The sequence below is a fragment of the Ammospiza nelsoni genome, chromosome 6 (assembly GCF_027579445.1).
Source record: "Ammospiza nelsoni isolate bAmmNel1 chromosome 6, bAmmNel1.pri, whole genome shotgun sequence".
In the NCBI taxonomy this organism is placed as follows: Eukaryota; Metazoa; Chordata; class Aves; order Passeriformes; family Passerellidae; genus Ammospiza; species Ammospiza nelsoni.
In genome coordinates, this window is record NC_080638.1 from 27,759,240 (window position 1) to 27,771,950 (window position 12,711).

The following is a 12,711-nucleotide window of genomic DNA, read 5'->3' on the forward strand; positions in this document are numbered from 1 at the left end:
TCCTTTGGGGCAAAAACATGCTTTATCCACATAAAATATCGATATGGCTTTTGACTTTTTTCAGCTTGAAATCCGTCGAGCGGACAGATTCTGGGAAGTACTGGTGCCAGGTTGAGAACGGGGGGAAGAAGGAAGAATCACAACAAGTGTGGCTCATAGTGGAAGGTAAGGAGGAGTAGTAGTGCTGGTTTCCTTTCACGGCTGACCCACCAATATGCTCCAGGTCGAAGTGGTGAGAGCAGATTGCTCCAGTGACAGGCTTCTTGGCTCTGAACCATTGCTGCTGACTGCAGGGAAATCGCTACAGAGCAGGAGTAAGAGCTAGGAGAACTGCTTCAAAGGGCAGAGCTGTCCGTTCATTGCCTTCTGGTTTTATTTTGGCATGTTAGGAAACAAGATCTTTTTGTGCAAGCACATTTCTTTCCAGCTTTTAAATCCATTGTTGCTGCCATCTCTAAATAATTCATAGAATGGTGAATAGTTCAAGTTGAGAGGGATCCATGGGGCTCATCTGGTCCAACCCACTTCTCTAAGCAGGGTCACAGTCTGCTTCTGTGTGTCAGCCGAGCAGGTCTTTGTGGGCAAGGTACAGTTTTAACACAGTTGTGAGTTCTGTGAGAAGTGCTGTACATCAGCACTTCATAGCTGTGGCTGCTCTGTGTGGCACTTTTCTGTCCACGGTTGTCTGATAGGAATGGCTTCTACATGGCTGCTAAATATCACCCAAGGTGGTGTGGATTGGTGGCTTCTTACTTTCTCTAGTTTCATTTCCCTTGAGCCATGATTCTGTTTGATCCTCTGTTAGGAGCTAGTAGTCATAGGATGGCTTAATTTTTGGTGAGGAAGTTGACAGGAACAATGCATTTTCAGCAAGAAGTAGTTTTTTGGATGTGTTTGGTAACATTTTGGGGCAGACCTGAATTGACAGTCCTAGACAGGGGGAGCAGGGAGGGTGTTGTGGGAGGTGATGTGGTCGGGGTGTTTTACAGTAAAGGTGTCGCTCACTCAGAGCATGGGAACATTCATAGCAGCTCTCACAAGAGGAGTAACACATTCTGCCTTCCATAAAACCCAGGCTTTTGTCCACCTAAATTTTACAGCTTAAAACACTCTCTTGTGTGGAGTTTCTATTTCTATCCAATTACCATGGTCTGCTCCAGAGGTGGCTGCATTTGCATGGTGGGTGCATTAGGAGTGACTGGGTAGCTCAGCGTGCCAAGCTGAAATAAACACGCTGCCTTTCTGGACTGCACAGGCAAAAAAGCATCTAAGTCACAAAAAACCAGCTGCAGTTAGGTAAGGTGTATTATATTAAGAATGAAGGCCAAAGCTTACAGCTGAAGTGAAAAAAAAATCAACCAGTTGCCTTTATGAGAAAAACAAGTACAACACAAGGTAGTTAAACTTGAACTGGGCATGTAATCATGTGTAAAGGGAGTTGGTGGATATAATTAAAAATTAACAAGTAGTGATAAGGGGTGGAGTTTAAAAAATGTGTCAGCTCTTAGCATAAGAAAGCACCTGGGTTTTCAGACCCACCTTCACTGTTATCTCTGTGTATTTTTTCCCTGGACATGCCAGCTTTGTGTAGCAGTGGCTGCTCTATCGATAACAACTGTCCTCTGACTGAAAGAGGATCTTTACTGTGGTGATTTGCAGCCTTCACTAGGTGCTGACATGCCTCAGTGTGGCACACAAACAAATGTGGACTATTGGTGATCTAACTTAAAGTGAGCTTGACTGCATTTCTATGCTGTGTAATAATATCTGCTTAGGTAGTCTGTATCTGCCAGATTTTCTAGCAATGGTATTTGAACTGTCTTTGTAATAAAAATGTTTGATCTTATGAAACACTTCTTTGAATTTACAAAACCAAAACTGTTTTGAACCTGTTTCCTGATTCAGAAACTAATCTCTGGCCTTGCTGAGAACATGATGGCTGGAGAGGTGATCTCAGAGGCACACTGTGGAGTGTTAAAAAATGGATTGGGTTTCTTACAGAGCTTTCTGTCTTGAAATACACCTCTGACAATGTGGCTGTTCTTGGGGCTGCTAGCCCCCATTGTGGCTACAGTCAGAGACCAAGCCACACCTATATGGGCACACTGCCCTGAATCAATCAACTCTGTCTCAAAACTGTACATAAAAATCAGCCTTAAAGGTTGGATACTGCGTTGGAAGAGGGGAATAGGTGGGATGATTTCCTTGATTTTGTGCTGATTTCCTGACTGCTGACTGCTCAGTGCCTCCATGGGGTGTCTGTGAAAAGGATGTGCTGGCACTCACCTCTTGTACCAGGAACTGGGAGGCAGCAAGCTGCCCAGGTAACATACGGATGGGGCCAGTGCGAGTTCCTCAGCTGGATGAGTCAGTTGCACTCCCTCAACTATGAAAGTTTTTAATTGTGGTCTTGTCTGCTCTGTTTAGCTGCTCCCAAAGTGAGAAAACCTGCTGAGCTGGGCAGGATCTTCCTGAAAGTTTACCTTGGATGTCATGACAAATGGACAGGAGGCAGGGATCCTGCTCACTGGTAGAGAAACGGTGATTATTTTCCCCTCTAATCTTCCTTGGAGAAGGAAGGCAAAGCAGGCAGAGGTGTCACAGCTGGTATCTCAAAAGCTTACTCATTTTTATTGTTTATGTATGAATGCAATAAAAAAATGAAGTAAAATATGTCAGCAAAAACAAGCAGTATGCCATGACAATGGATATACGTGTCCTGAATATTAGCCTTTGCACAGATAGGCACTCTCATTCCTCAAGAGACTTGGGTTTAGACCTGTTTTAATCTGTTTTAATCATTTACTTACTACTCTAAGGGAAGGAGGCAAGGAAGGCACAAAGGAGCTGCAACCTGAAAGATGAAACTGTGACTGGACAGTCAGTGAAAGACTGAGGAAAGCACTTTTGTATGTAGCTTGCAGGAAATGTCAGGCTTCTAAATCCCTATTAGGCATCCGTATTAATTGCCTGCTGGTGGAGGTACTTGGGCCTGTCATCTTTGGCCAGGGACAGACAGTATAATTTCAGCATGTGAATGCACAATGTTGTCAGTTCCTCTGTTTCTGTGAGGCAACAGATCAGCAGCTTCCAGAACACACTTTTTCCAGCTGAGAATGCCTGATTTTGGTTGGGGTAAGTGGTGTTGGTAGAAGCAGTGTTTGACACACAAAGATTTCTGTATAGAAGGGAACTGAACATTTCTCTGGGCCTTCAGCTCTTCCAACAATCACAAGAAGTGACTGGCTGTCCTGCATGGTCAGCACTGCTGCTGATGGCTGCTGAAATTTGTGCTACTGGTTTGGAGCAATGAAACCACAAGAGCTTTGGCATTGCCCATAAGAAGAACCACATCTCTTGATGTGTGGAATTACGCTCAGCTATTGCCATTTAGAGATGACCTAAGGTAGGTAGCCTTGCAGCTGCATTCTGCTCCCCGTGGGCCTAGCCTGATACCTGTTGTACCAACCAGGAGTCTTTCCATGGTGGGGAGGAGGTAATTACTGAGAGAGCTGTGTCCGTGGATAGCCTTCAGCTCTGAAACAAATTACCCCTGGCTCTAAGGCAGCCCGGTTGTCGTGGTGTCACAGTGTGCTGGAAGGCATCTCCATTCAACTAAGCTCCAGAGCGAGCATTGTAAATGCTCCAGTCTCTCACCGCGAGGATTCTTTCCTCATTCATGGCTTTGTTAAAGCCAGCAGTTCAACGCTTTCTCAAGCTTCAGTTTTTAATGCATGGCAAGAGGTATCTGCAGCTGGATTAGCTGTCTTTCAAAGTGGTGTCTGCCACTGCTAAAGTTATTGACTGTTGCCTCTTTAAACTCCATTCTCTCCAGCTGAAAAATTGAGAAAATACTACCACTAAAAGCTGTTTCATAGGGGGGTCTTGAAAGTGGTTTTTCAAAGGCATTGTGGGAAGCAAGCACTCTTTCTCTCTGACTTCCAGGAGTAGTAGTACTTAGGTGTTCGTGCCCTGAGGTGATGAAGCATATCTGACCCTTGGTTTTTGTGGAGGCCTTGGAGGGCGTTGGATTCAGCCTAGCAGCAGTACAGATGGATGTCCAGTGCTGGGCACTGGTGTTAATGGAAATAAACAAGAGGCGGTTGCTCCAGTTATTGTCACTTGTCTGTTGCTTTTCCAGGTGTGCCCTATTTTACTGTGGAACCTGAGGATGTGTCTGTGTCCCCTAATGCTCCATTTCATATGGCCTGTGCTGCTGTTGGTCCCCCTGAACCAGTGACAATTGTCTGGTGGATGGGAGACTCGAGAGTGGGGCTTCCAGACGTCTCCCCCTCCATCTTAAATGTGTCAGGTAAGGCTGCTGCCACTGCCGGGATCACTTGGAGCATCAGAAGAGGAGAACAGCTCTCTTCTGATCGTGCCCTGTGCGTTGGGTAGCCACATAGTGTGGGAATGATGTTTAGCTCTGCATTAAAGGCTGAGTGGTCGTGATCACACATGATCACACACAAGGATTATCTCAAGGAGTGTTTTTGCTGCTGGCTTGAGGCACACAGGCTCTTACAGAGTTTGGGTAGGCCTGGCACTCTTGTTGAAGATGCTGTTGAACAGATGATGCATTGGGTGCCTCTTGTTCCACCTCGTGGAGGGTGTTCATGGTTATATGAAGTGACTCTGTTGGTGCCATTTCTCTTGGAACTCTCCAAGCATTCACATGTAGCAGATGCCATCCCCTCCTTCTGTGCATAGCCCTGCTTTCCCCTCCCTTACCCAACCTAATCTCTGTTCTTGCAGGCTTGCTGGATGCTTTTATCATTAAAATCTGACTGCCTCATGTAATTGATACTTCAAGAGTGATTGTATCAGTGCTGAAATGGGCTGGTTGATACCCTTCAAGACCAAGGTTTGCCCCAGAGCAGAGCTTTCCCCAGCAGAGTCAGCAGAAAAACTCAGGAGCCAGTAGGTGTTAGGGCCTCTTTTCAGACCACTTTCAGAAAAAGGTGATGTTTCTCTACCTAAAACTGACTGCAGCTACCTATTGCAGTTACATCTTAAGTTGCCTCTTAAATTCTTGCAGTTACCTCTTAAAAGTAACTTCATTGTAGTTAGTTGTCCAACAGCCTGCTGTTTTATTATTATCAACTCCCCTGACCAAAAGTTTAACTTGTTATTTAGAAAGAAAATGTTTTAAACTAAGAGTTGTCTCTGGGACCTCTTTATCAGTGTTAATACAGTTACACCCAGGGTGAGTTTTTGTATGTCTTTGACCATCCTTTGAGCTGTCCAGTCCTATTCAGGCTTTCCTTAGAACCTTTTTTATTCACAAATCAAAACATGATTTGTGATTTGAAATGGTTTTAATCATCTGCTCCCTCTCTTAGGTAGCTACCAACGCTGTTTCGAAGTTGGAAGTGAAAACTGCTCCCTTATGATATAATCTGCCTGTTGAAATGGAAACTGAAAAGACAAATAGTCAAGAGGAGAAAGACAATAAAAAAATAAGTCGCCCCTCCTCCACTAACTCATCCCACAGTGCCTCACAAAATATCTGTTGTTTTGGGGCAGTGGCTTGGAAGCCTGAAAAAGACATCTACTCCTAGTGATTCTCCAAATTAATTGCTATTTTATTTATTAAGTGTCTTCAGCACCTTTATTTGCTTCCAGTGTTCTTTGGGATGCCCCTTGGGCACACCTTCTTTCATTGCACTTTGGGGTGTCCCTTGGGCATATCTTGTCTTTGCAACTTGAAACATTAACAGGACACAATCTGCATGGTTGGATTACCAAAGCATGTCAAAAGAGGCAGTTGGTAAGAAAACAAGCATTGCACTCTGAAGAAAATAGTAACAAAATACTTGGCTAGAAAGCAAGCATTTAGAAGGTTCAGCAATGTTGTATTTGGAAAGCAGTGCTGGCATGGTGTTAGGGAACATGCAGTTCCTGGTTTGTGGTGTATTTTGTATTTTCCTCAGGGCAGGGCTGTGTTAGGTTCTGTCTTGGGACAGGCCTGCCACCTCAGGTGCTGCTCTGCTGTGCTGTCTGGCCTTCAGCCTCTTGGCAGCCTCTTCCTCTGGTCCACAGGGATGAGAATAGCACTCCCTGCTCTCTCCCATTTCACCTTCTTTGCAATTCTGTTAGTCTCAGGCTTGGGGGATGAGTCAATGGTCAGAGACACTGTGCAAGCTGCTCTGTGCAGCTCTGAAATTAGTTTCCTTCCTAAATTGTATGCCCACAATGAGCCAATCTTTAACTTTTCTCAGAGTCTTTTAAGGCAACTGAGGGCCAAGCCACGTGACAATAGCTGCTGGACACAGTTCTCCAGGCAGCCTTGCAAATCTATCTCAATTCTGATATATTTGCAATATCTGTGTGTGTCCTGGGACATCGTGCCATGATGCCATGGGATGGATGGCTGGATGGATGGATGGATGGATGCTCACAGAACACATTCTGACTTGTATCACCCCTGGAAAGTGTTTCAGTGCTGATGCAGTAGCATTTAACTCCCGCTTCCTTTGTGTGTCTTCAGAAGTCTGGTGCAAGGTGGGCGACAGGTGGGCATTGACTAGAAATAGGCAGCATCTGACTGAAGGTTTGCCTGGGCTTATAGCCCAGTTGGAAGATGAATGTTGCTCAAGTGTAGGCTGAGACCCAAAGCATTGGGCTTTGTGTGAGCTCACAGTTCAGCACAATCCTTGCTCCAAAGAAGCTCACCAGAATGTGAGAAGCAGACGTCTACTACCTGAGCACTATGAGCTGCTGTCCTGACAGATTCTTCCTTCCTTTTCAGTGCTTTCTGACACTTCCATGAAATCTTTTCTGCATTGCCACACTCCCTCCATTAAAAATGTGTTTAGCACATTAGTTACATTGAAATCTGCATGCCTTTGATTGGCACCCAGCTCACCCCTCCAACTGCCTGGAGCTGGATGTCACAAATAACTGAAATTCTGCTGAAGGTTGAAGCTGGATTATATAGCTATTTGTGTTTCCTTTCCTTTTCTTGGCTGCTCTCCAGGTATTAATCAAAGCACAGTTTTCTCCTGCGAAGCTCACAACGTAAAGGGATTGTCTTCATCTCGGACTGCCACTGTTCAAATTAAAGGTGAGAGACTGGGTGCCAGAGACTGGGCAAGGGCCTCAGATTTGCTCTCTGGGGAGGGAAGGTAGAGCTCCTTAATGTCAGGAGGTGCCTCAAGGCTGCCAGCACCGGCTGGAGCTCTCAGCAGTGGAAACAATGCTTTGTGTTCTAACAGCAGTTCCCACTTCCTATGCAGGGCTGTATGCCAGGCTGTTGAAAATAATCCACATCTGATTCTGGAGTGGAAATGTGATGTCAAATGACAGCTTTTCCTTGAAAAGAAGAGAGCTGGGGTGATTAAGTTTTTTGTGAGAGATGAAGCTGATATAAATTTGTAGCAGGGAAGTCCTTCCTTCTTGGGAATAGATGGGTCTTGTTAGAGCTAAAGAGGCCATTACTTCTGCTTGCTTTTGTTAGCGTCACATTAGATACTGGAAAAAGTCAAGGAAGGTGATCACCAGTGGCCACTAAGGTCTGCTCATCCACACTGGGTTTATGAATTTTATTTTTTTATTTTTGCAATTCTTTGCTCTTTAAAAGCTCATTGAAAACAAATAATTCCTAGCCTGTGCATGACCAGTTGCCAATTGGAAGTCTCCAGGCTGATGTGACATTTCCTCTGTTCCTCCAGGTAACTGAAACAGGGATAATCAGAGCAATCAGCTCTTCCCCTCTTCTTCATGTTGAGATGCTTCTGCATTTGAATTTTTAGTCATGCTTTAATGCACTTTTAATTACGTGATCATCAGTTCCAGGAGAGGCATGGCACAAAAATAATTTGTTCCAAGTGGTAGCTTATTGCTCAGCACAGATACAAGCAATCCTTTATGTACTGTAGTTGTAGTAGCTCATGTTCATTAAAGGACAGATCGAAATCCAGCTGTAACCTACTGCTCCTGGAGTGTGTTTTTGTTCAGGACATTGTGGTTACTGCTATGCCAAGAATGCAGAACGTTGCACTAGTAAGATTTATAACTTAATTTAAAACCATTTGGAGTTGTTGTCTTAAAGGCTTGTCTACACAGCGCAGTTAGCTATTGTAGAATATATCTTCTATGGATATTTTATCCTGGGATAAATTTAGTTCACAAAGCTATTACACTTTAAAAAATCTTGTCAAGCCATAAATTGAAAAAAGAATTAGCATAAACAAGCTTTTGAAGTTTTTCATTTTAATACAGATTATTATTTTTTTAACCATTAATAAGATGAAGAAGTAACGACCTCAGAACTCTCTCATTTCCCAGCAATTATGTTTAGCTGAAAAGTGTTCCTCAGGGATCATCAGCTAATGAATCCACACATCCTATTTATGGGGGTCATATTGCCATCACACACTTGGGTCACACACACATGTTCTAGAGCTGAGAAAGAGCAAGCTTAAGTCACTCAGCTAACATTGCACCAGATATGGCAAGTCCCAAAGACAAAAATTCAGGTTTTGAATAGCAAGTCCAGTGCTGTAGTCATAAAAGTAATGTCTGTAGTACCTCATACATATGTCTAAAAATGTAGTTATAAATTTACCTAAGTGACGGGGCTTTTCTAAATAGAAAAGTTTTGAAGATCTAGTACAGCCCTGTTAAAATTAAAGCAAACCTCCTACACAGCAGAAATAGGGCAGGTCCAAATAATGTTTATTTAGTTCTTGGTCCTGTGAACATGCAGAATTCAATGAAGTTACTTCTGGATGTAGCTGTCTGCGCATGCATGTTCAAGGCCTTCCTCTCTTACACAAACCCATCTGCTGATGAGGACTCTAAATCTTTCTACAATTTATTAAACAATTAGTTTCTTCTGTGTTTCCAGAGACAAATATTTTTGCTAGGACATTGACAAACTGTTAACATTTCTTCCTATTTGCTCCTGTTGTTGTTAATTATCTATTCTCTGTAGTGCCCACAATGTGCTGGGTGTACTCCAAGCAGAAAATTACTGTTATTGTGGCCCACGGTCCCCAGCCATTACAAAGCCCCATTGTTCAGCCACTCTCTAAGCACAGAGGAAGCTAACTCTCTTGTGTTAACACTCAAGGTCCTGTTTTCTGACAGGCTTTTCTCCCCTTTATGTGTGCAGCTAACACTTTTAGGGTTGTATCCCGTGTTTCAGAGCACAACAGGAAACAGCCGCCCACAGTTTTTTCCCAGGAGATGAGGGGGACAATGCATCCAGCCCTTGCCTGCAGTTAGGGGAAGGTGCTGGCAAGCCAGCCCTCCTCAGCCACTGTCTCCTTCACACAGGGAGTGTGTTAGCAACTGATTCTTCTCACTGGTGGCACAGCACATACCTCCTTTGGGCCTGCCATCCTGCGTTGAAAAGTACCCGTTCTGCTAAACCCAAAAGTTACAGGTGTGTCTGCAAAAACTTGAGTTATGGACAATGTTTCAGCAATACCCAGTAAGCAGTAAAAGCAGAATTTTTTCCCCTTAAAGACCCTACAGACCTGAAAATAAAACATCAAAAGAGAATGAAACAAAGATGCAGGAAAGTCTTAAGTTAACTAACTAATAACTCATTGACCAGCTTCCATCCCAGACCCTTGGTCTGCTGCTCCACCCCCCACCCATACACCCTGTTATTGTCTAGGTGCCAGGCTCTGCCCTGAGTCCTGGTAACTGGTTAACCAGACAACAAAGGCTTTTTAGGGTTAATCTGTGTCACCATCTATTTGTCTCCTCCAGGCCCTCTGCAGAGACCTGAGCGTTTGGGCTCTGCATTTCTCTTGCAAGATGGCCCTGTGGATATGCTGAATGCAGCAGTATTGTGGTTGTCCTTGGTGCAGTGAAATACAAAGGTGCTCTGGCAGGGTAGAAGATGCAGCTGGAGAAATCCCGGCTTGGAATTGCTTTTCCATTGCTGCTTTCTGATGGATACAACTCAGGAGGCATGGAAAATTCAATCTGCAGGCAGAGCCTTGTCCTGAGGATGGGTTTCTGAAAGAGGACTCCTGAGGTGTACAATTTGTTGAGGTGCTGCAGGAAAACTCTTACAAGCACCAACGTACAATTTTTTAAAATGAGAAGAAGGTCAGGGGAGAGGTTAGTTTTCATGAAGCTGCTAATTTTGTCAGGAGTGAAGTGCCAGAATGAAAACTCAGAGGTGAAAAAGAGATGGTGACCGGAATGATAGGAATTAACTATGTGGAATTGCAGTGAGAGGAAAGGAGAAGTCAAAGGGAAGCATCAAAGATCCTAAAAGGAAGCCAAGCAGTTTGGTGCTGTGCTGTGGTGGTAGGAAGCATGAGCTTCTGACTAACTGTCCCATCTTGAAATCCTGATTTTGTTCCTGGCCCTGCCCTTAATTTGTGGAGTGGTATCAGCCATGTGTGGCAGTGTGACAGGCACTCCCCTTGGCTTGAATTTCCCCTCTGTAAAACAGAGTTTATTCATCCCAAGCCTGAGGAGGCCGTTTTCAATCCAGGCTCTGTCCCAAGGTGTTTCAGTGGGAGTTTGCAGTGGACATCTGGAGGCAGCACAAAGAGATCTACTGCAAATCCAGCTCCAGGGTATTCAGGTCACTGCAGCAAGCCACCCTCCACCTGGTGCTGGCAGAGCTGGTGTCAAGGGCTGGACTGAGAACCCGAGGTGGGATTTTAAAGCCCTGATTTAGTTCACAAGGTGGGTCCACAGGCAGCTGAGTCATGCCCTGCAATGGAGGGGGAAGGGAAGAGAGCTGAGTAGCAAAGGTGCAAACATCACACACTGGCATTGCTATGAAAGAGATCAACCACTGCCTGTATGCATCTATAGACAGTGATGAATGGCTGACAATAGCTTGTCCAGATGTTAAAATAACAGTTTCATTCACAACAATTCAGGGACACTCTCTAAAGATGTGGTATTTTAGCACATTTCTGTTAGTGATTTCATTGCGTAATTTTTAGCCTCAAGCCTCTTCCATTTCCACGTGAATACCTGCTCAGTTCTGTGTACACTGAAAGGTCTCTTTGTTTCCTTTCCAGCCATGCCTCTCCCGCCTCTCAATGTAACTGTAAGCCAAGTCACCAGCAGCAATGCCAGCGTGATCTGGGTGCCAGGATTTGATGGCCGTGCACCTCTCCATTCTTGCACTCTTCAGGTATGGCCTCTCTGCCTTGTGCCCTGGTCTGCATAAATAATTGGACTCTTCTAGGCCACATTTCCTGGGCTATCGTTTGCTCTGCCAACATTTTAGCCGTGTTCCAATTCTTACTTCACAACCTTAAAACATAAAAACTTAACAGGAGGCAGCTCATAGGTGCCAAAGAGCAGATCATGAACTTCATGCTCAAAAGTTGTGTTAAGGACTGGCCACATTCTCCTGGCCAGCAGGTTATCAGTTGCTTCGTGGCAGCTGCTCCACAGAGGTTATTACACTGCAGCACACATGAGGCACACAGCACTCTGTGGGAAGTGCCCTGGAGCAGCTGTGGCTGCAGGGTGCCCACCCTTCCTGCAAGGAGCAGTGGCCCATGGTAGCTTTTTCCAGGGCACGTGCCTGTGAGTCCCGTGCCAAATCAGGCCTGTGCTGTGGGATGCCAGAAGTGCAGGAATTTGCACATACCGATGAATCCAAAGGATGAGGAGCTTGCAGAGTACAGGATGTGGTACAGGAAAGGGAGGAATGATGGAAGCAGAAGGCTTTTGGATAGAAGATCAGGCCTATTTGCATGTCTCAGAGCAAATTTAAGCCCTGTCTCTAAATTTTGATCGGTTTTCCATTGGCAAAGACCAGTTCTTCCCAGAAAATCAAGCTTGATACTATTCTGTAGCTCTGCTAGGTGCAGAGTACTCCACATCTGTGAAAAACTGGTCTGCTCCTTGAAGTTCCTGAGAACAATGGTATGTGTCCAACCTCAGGCAGAGTTAGTTTCTATCATTGCATACTTAGCTGTAGAATCAGATCAAAGAGCAAGTAGCCCAGTGAGAAAATAAATGGTGATACCCAAAGCAGGCTGTGCAAACACAGCTAGGCACATTCCCCATGGATCTATTTGCCAGGCCTCTATGCTTTCCCTACCTGATTACAGCAGCCTTATGAGCTGGAGTGGAATTTCTATGCAGTGTTGCCAACTATGCAGAGGAGGATTATAAACTTAAGGTATGCTGGAAACAGTCTAGCTAATTTACTTGTAGTCCTCTTTTTATTTGAGGGGAAACCAAAGGTTTCATGCTCTGATGTTTATTATATTTCAGAAGTAAAGGAAATAATAATTTAGTTTCAACTCACTGGCAGAAAGAAGTCCTGAATGCAGCTGGCCCTGGTTTGTGGGTTTTGTTGCTACTTCTGTTCTTTTTTTGCAGTTGAAAATACTTTTCTTCCCCTGTTTTACAATGTCAGTTATCTCGAGCTGGAACAGCCTATTCTCTCTGGCTTGCACGCTGCAATGCTAATCATTCCGGGGTTTAAGTTCTCCCTCACTTTTGGCAGGGGCAGGGCTGGGGGATGGGACATGTGGAAAAGAGGCTGAATCAGAGCAGCCCAGTTTCTGTCAACTCAGCAGTCTCTCACCCCTTTTCTAAGCCTTTTCTGTTCTATTTGGGGAGGACGGAGTTCCTGCATTTGAGTCTGGGAGCGGGATAACTTGGCAATGACCCTGCACTGTCAGAAAACTGCTGTGCTTCCTCTGACTCCCACATTATGAGATTCTGTGTGAGGCATTGACCTACATTTCCATGTGAAAATGCACA

At 44.7% G+C, this 12,711-nt stretch overlaps 1 protein-coding gene across 2 annotated transcripts in view; it reads left to right on the plus strand.

The window, feature by feature from the left end:
- TYRO3 (TYRO3 protein tyrosine kinase) overlaps window positions 1-12,711 on the plus strand; it is a 41,327-nt gene that overhangs the window by 5,849 nt on the left and 22,767 nt on the right. For both annotated transcript variants that reach the window (XM_059474616.1, XM_059474617.1), the window contains 4 exons: window positions 65-165; window positions 4,142-4,312; window positions 6,980-7,066; window positions 11,004-11,119. In XM_059474616.1, the coding sequence (XP_059330599.1) occupies window positions 65-165; window positions 4,142-4,312; window positions 6,980-7,066; window positions 11,004-11,119 (475 nt within the window). The remainder of the gene's footprint in view (window positions 1-64; window positions 166-4,141; window positions 4,313-6,979; window positions 7,067-11,003; window positions 11,120-12,711) is intronic.